General features: G+C 43.3%; 1 protein-coding gene across 1 annotated transcript in view; it reads left to right on the top strand.

Annotated features, from left to right (window-relative positions):
• Positions 1 to 14,946, top strand: part of Catspere (catsper channel auxiliary subunit epsilon) — a 120,881-nt gene that overhangs the window by 64,896 nt on the left and 41,039 nt on the right. The window contains exons 11-14 of the mRNA XM_048436452.3: positions 2,005 to 2,447; positions 4,836 to 4,894; positions 7,441 to 7,516; positions 11,966 to 12,018. Coding sequence (XP_048292409.3) covers positions 2,005 to 2,447; positions 4,836 to 4,894; positions 7,441 to 7,516; positions 11,966 to 12,018 — 631 coding nt within the window. The remainder of the gene's footprint in view (positions 1 to 2,004; positions 2,448 to 4,835; positions 4,895 to 7,440; positions 7,517 to 11,965; positions 12,019 to 14,946) is intronic.

Raw genomic sequence — 14,946 nt, 5'->3', positions numbered from 1 at the left:
CTGGAAACCCCGTCTTCTCGACTGACTGGCTCAGGTCTCCCACCTGAGCATGCACATTTCTTCTGTGCCTCAGTTATGTGTTGTCTGTCATCTTTAATTTCGTTAAGGCCCATCCTCTCCCTTGTTGCAAAACATCGCTTCTATTGTGTTTTTCTGTTTTTGCTCCCCCCTCCCCTTTGAAAAGAAGTCAGTTTTATTTATCAAAGTTTCTCCTTTTATTTAGTTCCATCCTTTCGACCTTGTGTCACGAGCAGTCCGTCCCTTCCACCCCTTCTCTATAATTTTGCTGGCCCGTGTCTGCTTCTTAGTGTGATGATCTAATTTATTCTTACCCTTCTTTGTCTTCACTAAACGCTATAAATGACGACTGAGTAAGGCATTTGCATTAGGACCTGAGTTCAGAAACCCAGAACCAATGCAAAGTCAGAAACAGAAGCACATGCCTGTAATTCCAATGTTCTATGGCAAGATAGGCGGTCAAGACAAGAACAGCTCCAGAAACGCATGAGCCAGTTAGTCTGGTATGGACAGTAACAAACAATAAAAGTTAAATATCTCAAGCAAAGGAGGGGTGAGAAGTGACACCTGACACCTAAGGTTGTCCTGAAACAGCCTATTTTTTTCTGATTGTTTTTTATTCATTGGGGAGGGATACGGGTCTCTCCTTCCATCATGTGACTCTCAGGACCAAACTCAGGTCATCAGGTTTGGTAGTAGGAGCCCTTACGCACTAAGTCATCTCTCCAGCCTACCTATTGTTTGGTTTGGAAAAGTTTTTAATTGTAGACAGATTCGATTTATATGCAGATTTAATTGTGCCCTGTTTAATCATTCACCAAAAGTATCCACTGTGTCATCCCCACACACATTTCTTCCCTTCCACCTTTTGATTCACTGTATACATTTCTGATTATGCAAATTTAATTAGTATATTATTTATGGTAATTTATGAATCAGTGATTTACTCTGCTTGCAAATGTAGGCCACACTGAGCATCATACACCCCTGACTCCATGCTTCCCCCTCCCTGCTTCCAACCAGCCATCTCCGAGTGTTGCCCTAGTCCTGTCCCATTTTAGGCCAAGCACTCTGTTAAGGTGAGAAAGACAGTCATTTCTCATCCAATACGGAATGCATTATCCTACTAGGACGACCCACACCATACTACAGGCTGAGTGCTTTAAGCAATACACATGAATTTCCTCACATTTCTGCCAGTCCAGAATCAAGGCACTATCAGGAATGAATTCCATTGAGCCGACAGACAGTCTCCTCCTCATTGTCTTCCCAGGAACCTCTGTGTGTGTGTGTGTGTGTGTGTGTGTGTGTGTGTGTGTGTGTGTAGAGGAAAGAGAGAGATCTTCCTGAAGGGTGTATTCCTCCAAGGGTGCCAGTCCCACTAGGTTAGTCTCCTAACCTAGTTATGACCTCATTAACTACAATTACTTTCTTAAAGGCTCTGTTCCCCAGTGTAGTTAGAGGGGTAAAGAAAGCTCTGGGATATGAATTTGAAGGAAACACGAGTCTGACTGTAACATCTTCCTCTCTGATAGTCCTGCCCTTGCCACATTCATGCTCTTTACTTAAAACACTGCATATGTGGTGTGATAAATAAAAGAGACATAGTGGCTATGAAAAGACTGCTCCTTGAATAAGTGCCAAGTTTCCTGCTTGTTCACTCTAATTTTTTTCAAGATATGTAGTCATAATAGAAGAAATTCTTTTTATTCAAAGTATACTTCAATAAAAACACGACTTATGCTTACTTAAAATAACACAAATCTGGCCCAGGGAGATGACTCAGCAGGTAAAAAGTGCTTAACACCAAGCCTGACAATCTGAGTTTGATTCTGCGGAGCCCACAAACGGGAAAGAGAGAACCAAATTTCCCAGATCTCCATTTGTGTGTTATAGCATATGCATGTACGTGCAGGCACATGCACACACAAATAAACATTACAAAACTAAATAACATGTAAACATTTTCTTTTCTCTCTTTTCCAGGTGAAACTGGGAGTGTTTTGGTAAAAATGGAAAATAGCGTAATATTCTATTTCATGTCTGACGTTACAAATGCAATCAAGCTACCTACATGGGTAAACACAACAGTAAAGACAGCGCTTTTCATGAACCAATTTACGCAATTTTATATGTTATATTATAGTGATCAATACGGGCCACAGCCACATAGCTATCCCTTAGATCTGGAGGTACAAAGTACAAGCTACAAAGCCCAACTACGATGCCCATATGTGGCATTTCAACACAATATTTTTAGTCAATTTTACACAATCGACAAAGGAGAACGCCTGACATTTTGGACTCAGTTAGTCTACCCAGAAAATACAGGTCTCAATATTGCTGTAGAGTACTACGGTCCAAAAATAGTGACGTGGACACAGGAAGTCTCCTATGAGATTGCCTCAGGCTTCTCCACCAAAAGTATGGTAAGTTGGTATTTTTTATTTAGTTTGAATAAACATAAAAGCATCAGCTACTTCTTGTTCTTCTTCTTTTGAGAGACAGAGAATGTCAGTCGGCAGGTAGGCTAGACGAGTAAGGTAGGCAGGCTAGTGAGCCTGAGGGGCCACCTGTCTCTGCACACCTAGGAAGAATTGTCCGAAGTTAGTTCCTGGGCATGCCTGTAAGAGATTTTCTTGAGTAGGTTAGTTGAAATGGAAAGTCTGAATTGAGCATGGCATCTGGGCTTCATCCCAGACAGAAGCAAGTCAGAAGAGAAACCTCTGGCTTTAGCCTACTTGCCTTTGCTCTCGCTGATGAGCGTATCTACCTGGGTTATGCTGCCGCCACCACTGTTCCCACTGTTATTGGTGACATCAGAACCCAATTTTTTTCTTTTGTTCTTCTGACATGAAATGAAAACCAGCAGCTCTCCAGGAAACCCACAGGTTTTCAGCACCAGAATGGGACTGCGGAGACGGCCAGCCTCCTAGACTAAGCAGCTGCTGGCCTACCAGCCTCTCTAGCATGAGGACTGCCCCCATTGGACTAGCTAGACCATATCATGTAAGCCAGCCAAAAACATCCCACTTGAAAAGTAACTGCCAGGCTGTTACTGTCTCCAGAGTCTTGGGTACAGCCACTGTTGTGTACCCAGCCCACATCATGTAAGTCAGTCTAATAAATCTGCTGTTTTCGTTCCTGGGGTGGGGGAATCTAATACCCGAGGAAGCAGACGAGCTCTGAGACAAACAAGGTATGTTACACTGCCGAGGAGAATGCAAACAAGAGTTGCAGAGCTATTGCAGCCGTATTTCCAAACCATCACTATAGTAGAGATAAATATAAGGTATATAGTATTGTATATTGTATTTTAATATTATACAGTATTGTCAATATAGAGCATACTATTATCATATGATATTGCATTATTGATTGTCACATTATATATAATATATTGTTACACATTAAAATATACTAATTATTAATGTACAATAATACAATCCCCAAAATGTGGAAGACTGAAATTACAGGAGCACACATTCACGAAGCGAGTGAACATTTTTGAAAACTCTCAAAAAACAACAGAAGAAAAGGGTTCTGGAAACTGAAGCAAAGAAGATACATGTGATGGTTCAGAGAAGAGTACTGGAAAGGAAAATTACATTATGGTCTTCTGATCTTAGGACGTAAGGAGATGGAAAAACCAAAGTGCTGCAGTGACCAAGGCTGAACAGTGGGGAGAGCAAAGCACAATGAAGATCATTTAAAACTGAAAAGGGCTGGGGAAATGATCCAGTCGGTGAAGTGCTTGCCCTGTAAGCACAAGGACATGAGTTTGATCCCCAAAACCCATATTTAAAACAAAAACAAAAATAAAAACAAAACAAGACAACAACAACAAAAAAAAAAAAAACCAGGTTTGGTAGCACACTTTAAATCCCAGCATCTTGTTCTTAGAGACAGACAGATCCCTATGGCTCACCACCAGCCAGCCTGGCCTACTTGGTAAGCCCCACATCAGTGACAGACCCTGCCTCAAGAGGAAGTAGGCAATCTAGAGAGATGGCTCAGTGGTTAAGAGAACCTGAGTACCAATCTTGGCACCCATATGATAGCTCACAACCATCTGTAACTCCAGTTCCAAGGGTTCTGATGCCCTCTTCTGGCTCGGAGGGCACTGTATGCATGTGGCACACATACATACAGACATGCAGGCAAATACACATAAAATAAAAGGTAAAAGAAATTTTTTAAAGATCACAAATGATACCTGAGAAACAATACCCAAAGTTGTTCTCTGGCTTCCCCAATTAATACATGGGCACATGTACACACACACACACACACACACACACACACACACACACGAGAGTAAAAGAAGGAACAATGTACAATAATGTATACATAATTAAGATTTTACAAGAGCAGAATTTGGAAGAAGGAAAAAAAAGGCCAGTAATGGCTGAGCCCATAAAGACATTTGTCACAAAAAATGAGGATGAGTTTGATCCCCAGGACCCACATAGTAGGAGAGAACCAATTCCTATAAGTTGTTCTCTAACCTTTATATGTGTGCTGTGGCACATGCATACCCCTACACACATCACACACACACGCACAGACATGCTCACGTTCACACACACACATGCACAGACACACTAAATAGATAAATAAATATCAAGTTTATTATTTCTCTTACTCAACCATTTAAATGTCTAAAGTATACAATGTGTCTTAGAGAAAGTTGGTTTGCATTGATGAATACTGTAACCTATTCTAGTGTGTCTAGATGTCAAACCTAAATGATACTAACTTGAGGCCCCATTTCCACCTTTTCTACTCAACAGAAACTTTTTGATTTTCTTTTTCAGTTAACAACGTTTTTTCAGGAAGCAAATTACGAATTAGCAGATAATTACTTCAAGCTACAGTAAGTATGACTTTTAAATACATTACTTGAGTTTCTGATGTGTATGTTTTCTTTCATTTAAATGAACTCTCACCCTTTCCAATGTCCAAATTTCAAATTCTTTTACATGTCTAGATATATGTAAAGTGAATATTCAACCTTTAAAATGTAGGTTTTCCTTGTAATCCAGTGGGATATGATCTGACCAATGAACTCCAGGAATCATCCCGTGTCTCTTTGCCCCCTTTGCTGGGATTACACTATGCCTATCTTTTACACGGGTGCAGGAGATCCAAATTCAGGTCCTAATGCTTATGTGAAATGGTGGCACATGTCTGTAATCCCAGCACTGGGGGCAAGGAGGCACAGGATAATCCCTGGAGTTCATTGGTCAGCCAGTCTAGTCCAATCAGGGAGGGTCAGTAAGAGCTTGTCTTAAAAACTAAGGTGGACAATGATTAAGAAAGATATCGGACATCAACCTCTGGTCCTTACTAGCACATAAATGAGTACACACATGCATGTACATGCAGATGTATACACACACACACACACACACACACACACACACACACACACACACACCACAAAAAAGAAAGAAAAGACAAGATGGAGGAGCAGTGATTGGAAGAGCTCAGAGAAAATGCTTCTTGTATATAGTAGTCAGAAGAGTCTCCATCACCCTTTCTCATTCACTCTGGCTTTAAGGGATGGCTGATCTCAGCTGTCAAATGATGAGATCTAGACTTATCTAGGAGATGGGCTCTGAACATGCCTAAGGGGATCATCATGCTTAGGTTAATTGAAGTGAGAAGACCAGACCTTTGTGAGTGGGACCATTCCCCTGGTGAGCTGGCTAGTTTTATGTCAACTTGACACAAGTTAAATCATCTGAAAGGAGGCAACCTCAGCGGAGAAAATGCCTCCGTAAGATCCAGGTATAGGGTGATTTCTTAATTAGTAATGGGAGAAGGCCCAGCCCATGCAGGGGTAGTGTCATTCCTGGGCTGAGCAAGCTATGTGGAGCAAGCCAGTAAGTAGCACTCATCCTTGGTCTTTGCATCAGTTCCTGTGTCCAGGTTTCTACCCTATTTGGGTTCCTGTCCTGACTTCCTTTGATGATATAGAAGTCTAAGTCAAATAAGCCCTTTCCTTCCCAAATTGCTTTGGTCATAGTGTTTGATCTCAGCAATAGTGGCCCTAATTAAGACACCTGGAATGTAAAAAAGAAAGGTACACCAGACACAGCATTTATCCATCTCTGTTCCCTGGCTATGGATGTGATGCAACAATCTAATGTTTCAACTTCTTGCTGCCTTCACGTCCTCATCAAGATAAACTCTGCCTATGAACTGTGAACGCATATAGACTCTCCTTTGTAACTGGAGGTTTCTCTCCCACTCACCAGTTCCTGAATAACCACTCTGTGTCTTAATATTAATTACACACTGTTTAACCTATTATCTCAGGCTTATTATTAACTAGACATTACAACTTAACCCATTTCTATTAGTCTGTATTTTACCACGAGGCTCGTGGCTTGTTATCTCACATCTTGCTTCTCTGGCAGCTGCTGGTCTCTCCCAAACTCTGCCTTCTTTTCCCCTTTATCTTTGCTTGAATTTCCTGCTTGCTCTATTCTGTCTGACTGTTGTCCAAACCAGGATCTTTATTAACCAATGGTAATAAAATATGTTCACAGCATACAGAAGAGCATCCCACATCACTCCTTCCCTTAAGTGGCTTTTGTCAGGGTCCCTAATCGTAGCAGCAGAAATGTCAGGCACCTGCCAATGGTACAGATTCCTGTCGATATTTTTGTTCTATGGATATTTACTGAGAATTATATTATAGACCACACATAAAATTATCTAAGATATTTTCTTTTCCATCGAGACTCTTGCCTGAAAAGAAAAATCTTATCAGGAAGTAGTGTCTGAAATCAAGCTTTCGAATCTTGTGTTTCTGTTCTTTTTGAAACCTCTTTTTTGCTCAAACACAAAATGATCCATGTGCACATGGTAACTAAGAAGGGCATTCTATCTCACCTTTCTTTGAGTTCAAATCAAATCAATCATGCAACTTAATGAGGTTAGGATTGTTCTTCATTGTTCTTCATTTTTGTTCTTCATTGTTTCAAAGGTGTTGCCAAGGGGGTAGGGACTCCATAGAGCAAAAAGAAGAGCACATTCAGGAGAAAGCAGGTCAAGGTGTTGGGTGCAGAACCTCAGTATCCAGGCACGGAGGATATTTGTAAAGAGAGTGAGGAAGTACCTAAAATGCTGCCGGATGCTCACTTCTGTTTCATGCTGTGCTAGCCATATGGTCAGCGATGAGATCCAATAGAGCAGGGAAGGGGTGGGGCGGAGTACTGGAGCTGCCATAGGACATCACCACAGTGAAGAGCTATATTCATGGAAGTAGCCACCTTCCAGGCCTCTTCAGCTCCTCAGAGGGTTCAACCCCACGTGTAATAGGACTTCACATTTGCTCGATATAAAAACTGATTCCTGACAGTCTCCTATTGTCATGAGTCTACCATAACCTGTGCGGATTGTTTTTCCCAGGAAAAAGAACATGGGTCTCATGCTTGTTCAATTCCGACCTAGTGAATCTTCAAATATGTGTCCAATTTCCAAAAAGGTGGGTGACATGATCCGGAGATCAACTATTTTTCTTCAAAAATATATAGTCAGGGATTGGGGGGTGGGTCTGTGGATGAAGCGCTTGCCACACAAGCTGGAGGACTAGAGTTTGGCTCTCCAGAGCTCACATAAATGCCAGGTGGATGCGGCAACCCACCTTGGATAATCCCAGCACTTGGATGGTGGAGTCAAGGGATCCCCAGAGCAAGCTGGCTGACTAGACTAGTCACATCAGTGAGCTCTGACTTCAACAGAGAGACTCTGCCTCAAAGAACAAGGTTGAGAGCAGTTGAGGATGCTTCCTGGCACCAACCTAAGGCCTCCACACTTAAGTATACACATGGATATTCGCCTACACGTGTAGGTACTTACACATACATGGGCACACACACGAGCACACCACACACATAGACATACACTAAACCATGTATAGTTGGAAAACTAAACAGTATCTTTATCTTCCAAGCAGTCCTCTCCCCTCTACTACTCATACTGCAATGTTTCACGGGGAAGATACCCATCCTTTGTTTTGGAAGCAGAAGATACAATTTCTGCCTCCTGAGAGTCTTTCAACTAAAGTGGGATTGTATAAATGTATGAAAAGGGGGTAACATTATTAGTTTTTGAAGGGTTGAAGGTAAGCTGTGTAAAGGAAAACTGAAACTGATGGGAACAAATGCAACGGGGTAGGATTTGTCAAAGGAGTCCGCCCAGACGTGTCCACACAGAGCATGCCTTTTTATTCATTTAGAGGGACTCATTGGCTTTTGTCCAGAAGCGCTTACTAAACCCCCCTGTATTTCCGGCATTCAGTCTGTGTACTTGGTAACGGGAGTTCTAAAGTGACCTCCCTCAAGGGCAGTACACCTGGTGTAAGACAACATGATGCACACAGTCACTAAGTAGCTCAGAGGGGAGAGAAAGCAGCTTTGAGAAGGGAGAGATGAGCATAGAAGAGAGATGAGATGTATGACTGAAGAACACATAGACACAGCAGGCAGAAGCAGAGGGACTCCATGACAAGGCCCAGGAGACACCCCCAAGGTGAGAAGCAGGATGCTCCGGCAGTTGCTGGTACTTACCTCCTTTGGATCTGTGTTGTGTCAGTACCTCTCTGCCTAACCAGCAGTCAGCCGATATGCTGTAAGCACTCGAGGAGCACAGGTGTACAAACTAGGACAGGCTATTGGAGGGCTTTGTTGACTCTCCTTTCAGATGTAGGACAAGACCCTGTTTGTGCCAGGGCAAGATGCCATGAGTTTCAAGGGAGCCTTTGACTGAGAGCTATCCTAAGGATGTGATCTATCCTTCGTTGTGTTCAGATCTTGGCTACACCATTCGCTGGTTTGGTCAAGATTCTGTGCCCTTTGAGACCTTCCTGCCTCCTCTGTAAAAGGAAACATTGGTCTTATATGAATGTCAAAAGTGATAAGTGGAATCATTTATGAAAATAGTTAAAAAAAAAAAAACAATGCCTGCCCCAGAATAATTACCTAATAACACTGGGACTGAGGGGAGGTTTCCCCTGCTCTTTTGTTCCAAAGCAATCCTGATTCAGACCTAATCTCGCAGGCCCACGGCAGGTGGACAACGGCCTGTCTCTGAAATTCAATGGAGTATTGTGCAACAGCCCTCCTAAGCAACAGGAAAACATGATGCTGCCGAGACAGGTTGTCCAGTTAGCCAGGGAAGCCAAAACCTGTGCACCAACTACAGAGTCTGTTCTCGAACACAGGGTCCCTTCTCTGCACTCCGGAGCCATGTTCATGAATTATTAAACAAGTCATTAACCTCCTGGGAAAATGGTTCAGAGACAGACAGTGCCGGCTCTGCCCTTTCTCCATCCGGTGATGTCAGGCTTCTGTTAAAACCGCCAGACCCAATGAGCTACAGTGAGCCTTTTGAATTGGAGCCTGCCATCTTTGTCATTCGATCTCATTGCCTGCAGCAAATAGAGCTGTTGTCTCCAACAAGGAAGCATGGCACCTCTCAACCGTGCACCCAGAATTGAACATGCAGAAGCTCCCAGGTGTCCCCACTAATTCTCTGGAAGAAGAATTATCCCATGAAGGGATGACAGCTCTACTATGTTGCCCACCAGCATGGCAGTGACATTGGTCATTAGAATTCCCACATGGGGCCATTGTTCCATAGCTGGGCCTGTTGCTGAAGGGATGTCCAGTGGCTAAGTGTTGAGTTCCCAGGGTTTAGGCCTTAGCACCCACATGGGCTGGCTAACAACTGATTGTAACTCCAGCTTCAGGGGATCTCATGTCCTCTTCTGGCCTCTGTGAGCATCTGAATATGTGTGATGCACACACAAACAAGTATGCAAATACACAGATACATAAAATAAGTTTTTCTGGGCTTGACCTGAACTGAGGCTGGACCAGCCCTGTCCCGTCTCTGAACTAAAGAGAAATGGTTTCCCTTAGTCTCTGGATAAGATTGTCTCCCAGCAGATGTCCAGAAGGCCACACACCTAACCTGCAGCTATAGTTTCCTCAGAAAACACATTTCTTCTTTGTCCAGATCCTTTTCCAAGTCCACCTACAAGACAACTCATATTTTTAACCCTACCTGTGGTTACTGGGATCTGGGGCTTGTGATTTTTGACGACTCAGACCAAGATGAGAACGGGGTTTTACAAATGAAACCATCATGTGATGGGCACCATTTGTCCTGACCATAATAGAGCTGAGTAGGGCAACTGCCCTTTGATGGGACACGGACCGCTTAGTAAGCAGAAAGGGCAGGATGAGTTTTGCAGGAAAGAAAAGACTGAATGATCCTAGATAGTACGAGAGGCAAATCAGCTTTGCTGGGAAGATAAACCGTATCCTGTGGGCGAGATGCTTAGCAAATGAAATCCAAGAACTCCCTCTGTGGAATATTCCTCTGTCAAGAGGAATGAAAGGCCATGGATTTCCAGGCCGGGGAAAGGGGACCAGGAGCTTGGCTCTGACAGAAACATGGGCAGTTCTACAAAGCTAAAAAGCAGTTGTCTGCTAGTCTTCCTTTCTCTCTTTCTTTCTTTCTTTCTTTCATTCTTTCTTTCTTCCATCCTTCCTTCCTTTCCTTTCATCTGCTGTATTTTCAACACTGGCTGTCTTCTTAAGCTTTCTTTTAAGGCCGATGCTGTCATTACTTTAGTCCAGTTAGCCAGGGAATAAGCTGCGTGCAATTTTTATGCAATATATTTCTGAGCATTGACAGTCAGAGTAAAGCTTTGACCAAGAGTTCTTAATGGTAGAGATTCAATAATGTTAACCTCTAAACTTTAAATACGATGTTACCAGGTATGAAAAGCAAGAAGAAACAAAACGTCTCTTTCATTTTTTTTTTTTTGAAGATAATCATCATTCTACCATGTCCCTCCTGGAAAGGTGTTTGATCTTTCTAACAACAGAGGGATTCAGAGGCAAAACCAACGTAGTTATCAAATCAGGGTCAGGCAAAAAACAAGAGGGTTAACTGAATTCAAGAGTTCAGGGAAAGCCTGGACAAAGTAACAAGAACCTATATCCAAAAACTAGGGAAAATATATGTACATATATATCTTGCACACACATCACATCAGACTGCAATAGCTTTTGTATGTATGTATATATCTGTGGTATATATGCAGGTGTACATATGTGTAGACACATGTGTTTGTGTGTCCACAACTGTGGAGGCCCAAGGTTGATGTCAGACGCCATCCTCAATGCATTCCATCTTATACATTGAGGTGGGCTCTCTCTCGTGGTGGAGTTTTATTTGGTTCTTTTAATGTTGCCCTTTTCCACATGGAATGTCTGTATGACGTCACTGCTGCCTTTCCCACTGAATCCAAGAGTTTCTCCCAGTAAGTATGAGCTGTGTCAATAAGCCCTCCCACAGTCTGGCAGACACTGTGCTGGCTGCTAAGCACCCGTAGCTGCGGTAATTCATATACACACTGGGAATGTGGAAACACACGCGGCCTGTAATCACAGCACACGGAAGGAAACAGTAGGCTATCACGCATGTGAGGGTAGAGTGTTTAAAACAAATAGCCATAAGCCTAGGATGTAGCCTATCAGTAGTTGATCTTACTCCTTTGAAAGGAGACTAGCGCTGTGTAAACCAGAACTAGCAATGCAAGATAAGCCACTTCTGCAAGGCTACTCAGTTCCCTGACAAATTACTGTTTGAATTAAGTACATAATAGATGTCCACTGGCAAAGTCTACAGTGCTGGCTGCAAGCCTGGCATTGATAGGGCTGCAGCTCTGGAGGTAGAAGTTCATTAGATATATGCAAATTCTCTAAAATCTGGGACACTTCTGGGGTCATACGTTTCAGATAAGAGATAGATAGTCTGTGTTTCTAATCTAAAATGTAGCTGTGAGGTTTGGCTCTAAAGCTAGCTCAGGTCATGTGAGTCCGAGTTGCTGAATTCACTTTGTAAATTACTTCATTTTCAGGTGTTTGAAATTTCTGTTGGATGTGATGTAGATACACACATCAAGGTTAAAGGGTAAGTGCATCTCTTCCGTTTGTCCTTAGGTCTTACTCTAAGTTTTCACACAAATGGTGCTGACCATGGCTTGAAAACACCAGCCTCTAACGGGCACGCTCATGGTGAAATCTAAAGCTGAACTGGAATCGGTGTCCAGCTTCAGTGGGTTTAAATATTTTATCTTATGTACAAGACCGTTTTGCTTGCAAATGTATTTGTGCCCTACCTGCATACCTGGTGCTCTCAGAGTCCCGCAGAGGGCATCGGGTCCCCTACAACTAGAATTACAGACAGGGGTGCTGTGTGTCAACCTGGGGGCTCTGTAAGAGCTGTCAGTGCTCGGGAGCACCGACCTAGTTCTCCAGACCCTGGTTTGAAATTATTGTCGAGTCACATACTGTGCTTGAGCCACTCTAGGAGGCAGCATTTCTTTTATTGCCACTGTGGTGGTTTGAATGGAGTTGGCCCCCAATAAGCTCACAGCAAGGGGCACTAGTAGAAGGTGTGACCTTGGAGGAAGTGTCACTGCTGGGGTGACCTTTGAGGTCTCATATGTGCTCAAGTCACACCCAGTGTCTCGGCTCACTTCCTGTCACCAGCATCTAAAGATGTAGAACTCTCAGCTCCTTCTCCAGGACCATGTCTGCCTGCATGCCACCCATGCCCCACCATGATGGTGATGGACGTAACTGCTGAACTGTAAGCCGCCCAATTAAATGTTCTCGTTATAAGAACTGCCGTGGTCATGGTGGCTCTTCACAGCGATAGAAACCCTAACTAAGACAGCCAATTTCCACCATAACAAGCCAGTATCTATCCTTGCTGTTACTCATCAGTCTGCAATACGGTCCCATAAAACCTTCTTTCCGTCCTACTTAAACCACTTATGATCGTCCTTTGTCAGAGAGTTCTCTATCCCTGTACCAGAGAGGTCTCTACCCCTGTACCAGAGAGGTCTCTACCCCTGTACCAGAGAGGTTTCTACCCCTGTACCAGCAGAGAGGTCTCTACCCCTATACCAGAGAGGTCTCTACTCCTATACCAGAGAGGTCTCTACTCCTATACCAGAGAGGTCTCTACTCCTATACCAGAGAGGTCTCTACCCCTATACCAGAGAGGTCTCTACCCCTATACCAGCAGAGAGGTCTCTACCCCTATACCAGAGAGGTCTCTACTCCTATACCAGAGAGGTCTCTACTCCTATACCAGAGAGGTCTCTACTCCTATACCAGAGAGGTCTCTACCCCTATACCAGAGAGGTCTCTACCCCTATACCAGAGAGGTCTCTACCCCTATACCAGAGAGGTCTCTACCCCTATACCAGCAGAGAGGTCTCTACCCCTATACCAGAGAGGTCTCTACTCCTATACCAGAGAGGTCTCTACCCCTATACCAGAGAGGTCTCTACCCCTGTACCAGAGAGGTCTCTACCCCTGTACCAGAGAGGTCTCTACCCCTGTACCAGAGAGGTCTCTACCCCTGTACCAGAGAGGTCTCTACCCCTGTACCAGAGAGGTCTCTACCCCTATACCAGAGAGGTCTCTACCCCTGTACCAGAGAGGTCTCTACCCCTGTACCAGAGAGGTCTCTACCCCTGTACCAGAGAGGTCTCTACCCCTGTACCAGAGAGGTCTCTACCCCTGTACCAGAGAGGTCTCTACCCCTGTACCAGAGAGGTCTCTACCCCTGTACCAGAGAGGTCTCTACCCCTGTACCAGAGAGGTCTCCTCTTCCTGCTTTCCCTGGATAGGTTTTCTAATAGAATCTAACAGAGCCACCAATGGTTCCCTCAGAGCATCCCAAGGTTCGAATTTCCTCGACCTCACAGTGAGGCACACTGTTTGTGCTGCCCATTTGTAAAGCTGTCTTCTGCATGGTAGAGAATCTACATCAACACACATGCAAGTCTGTTCGACTGAGGTCCGGCGCTTGATGAAGACAACAACTTACTTTGGCCTCTTTCCTTTGTGAGGGTGGGAGTGTGCTGTGGGAAAGTGGTGGGGGGGGTCACGGATTTTCATCTTAGTATTTAGGAAATGATTAGTCTAATCCAAAAACAAGTGTCTATTCCTAGGTAGTATATGAACCAGTGTAGTTGGTTTTTGGTCTTTTCGTGTGTTTGTTTGCTTTGTTTTTACTCTTTGGGGGCCTGCCATGTGGCTCCCAAATAAACACATAGAAACTTATTCTTACTTTTGTTTTTTTGTTTGTTTGTTTGTTTTTTACAGCCTCTCCCCAACTCCACATTTATTTTATTGATATTTATTGAGCTCTACATTTTTCTCTGCTCCCCTCCCTGCTTCTCCCCTCTGCCTTCAACCCTCCCCCAAGGTCCCCATGCTCCCAATTTACTCAGGAGATCTTGTCTTTTTATACTTTCTACTTCCCATGTAGATTAGATCGATGTAAGTCTCTCTTAGTGTCTTCATTGTTGTCTAAGTTCTCTGGGACTGTGGTTTGTAGGCTGGTTTCTTTGCTTTATGTTTAAAAACCGCCTATGAGTGAGTACATGTGATAATTGTCTTTCTGTGTCTGGGTTGTCTCACTCAAAATAATGTTTTCTAGCTCCATCCATTATCCTGCAAAATTCAAGATGTCATTATTTTTTCTGCTGTGTAGTACTCCATTGTGTAAATGTACCACATTTCTCTTACCATTCTTCGATCGAGGGGCATTTAGGTTGTTTCCAGGTTCTGGCTATGACAAAAAAAAAGAAAGAAAAGAAAAAGAAAGAAAGAAAGAAAGAAAGAAAGAAAGAAAGAAAGAAAGAAAGGAAGAAAGAAAGGAAAAAAGAAAGAAAGAAAAAAGCTACTATGAACATAGTTGAGCACATGTTTTTGTGGCACAATTGAGCATTCTTTGGATATATACCACAAAGTGGTATTACTGGGTCTTGAGGAGGGTTGTTTCCTAATTTTCTCAGAAATCGCCACAATAACCTCCAGA

Source organism: Myodes glareolus, chromosome 5 (assembly GCF_982192425.1).
Source record: "Myodes glareolus chromosome 5, mMyoGla1.1, whole genome shotgun sequence".
NCBI classification, from domain to species: Eukaryota; Metazoa; Chordata; class Mammalia; order Rodentia; family Cricetidae; genus Myodes; species Myodes glareolus.
The sequence above is the reverse complement of the archived record's forward strand: the minus strand, read 5'-3'. Positions and strand labels throughout refer to the sequence as shown.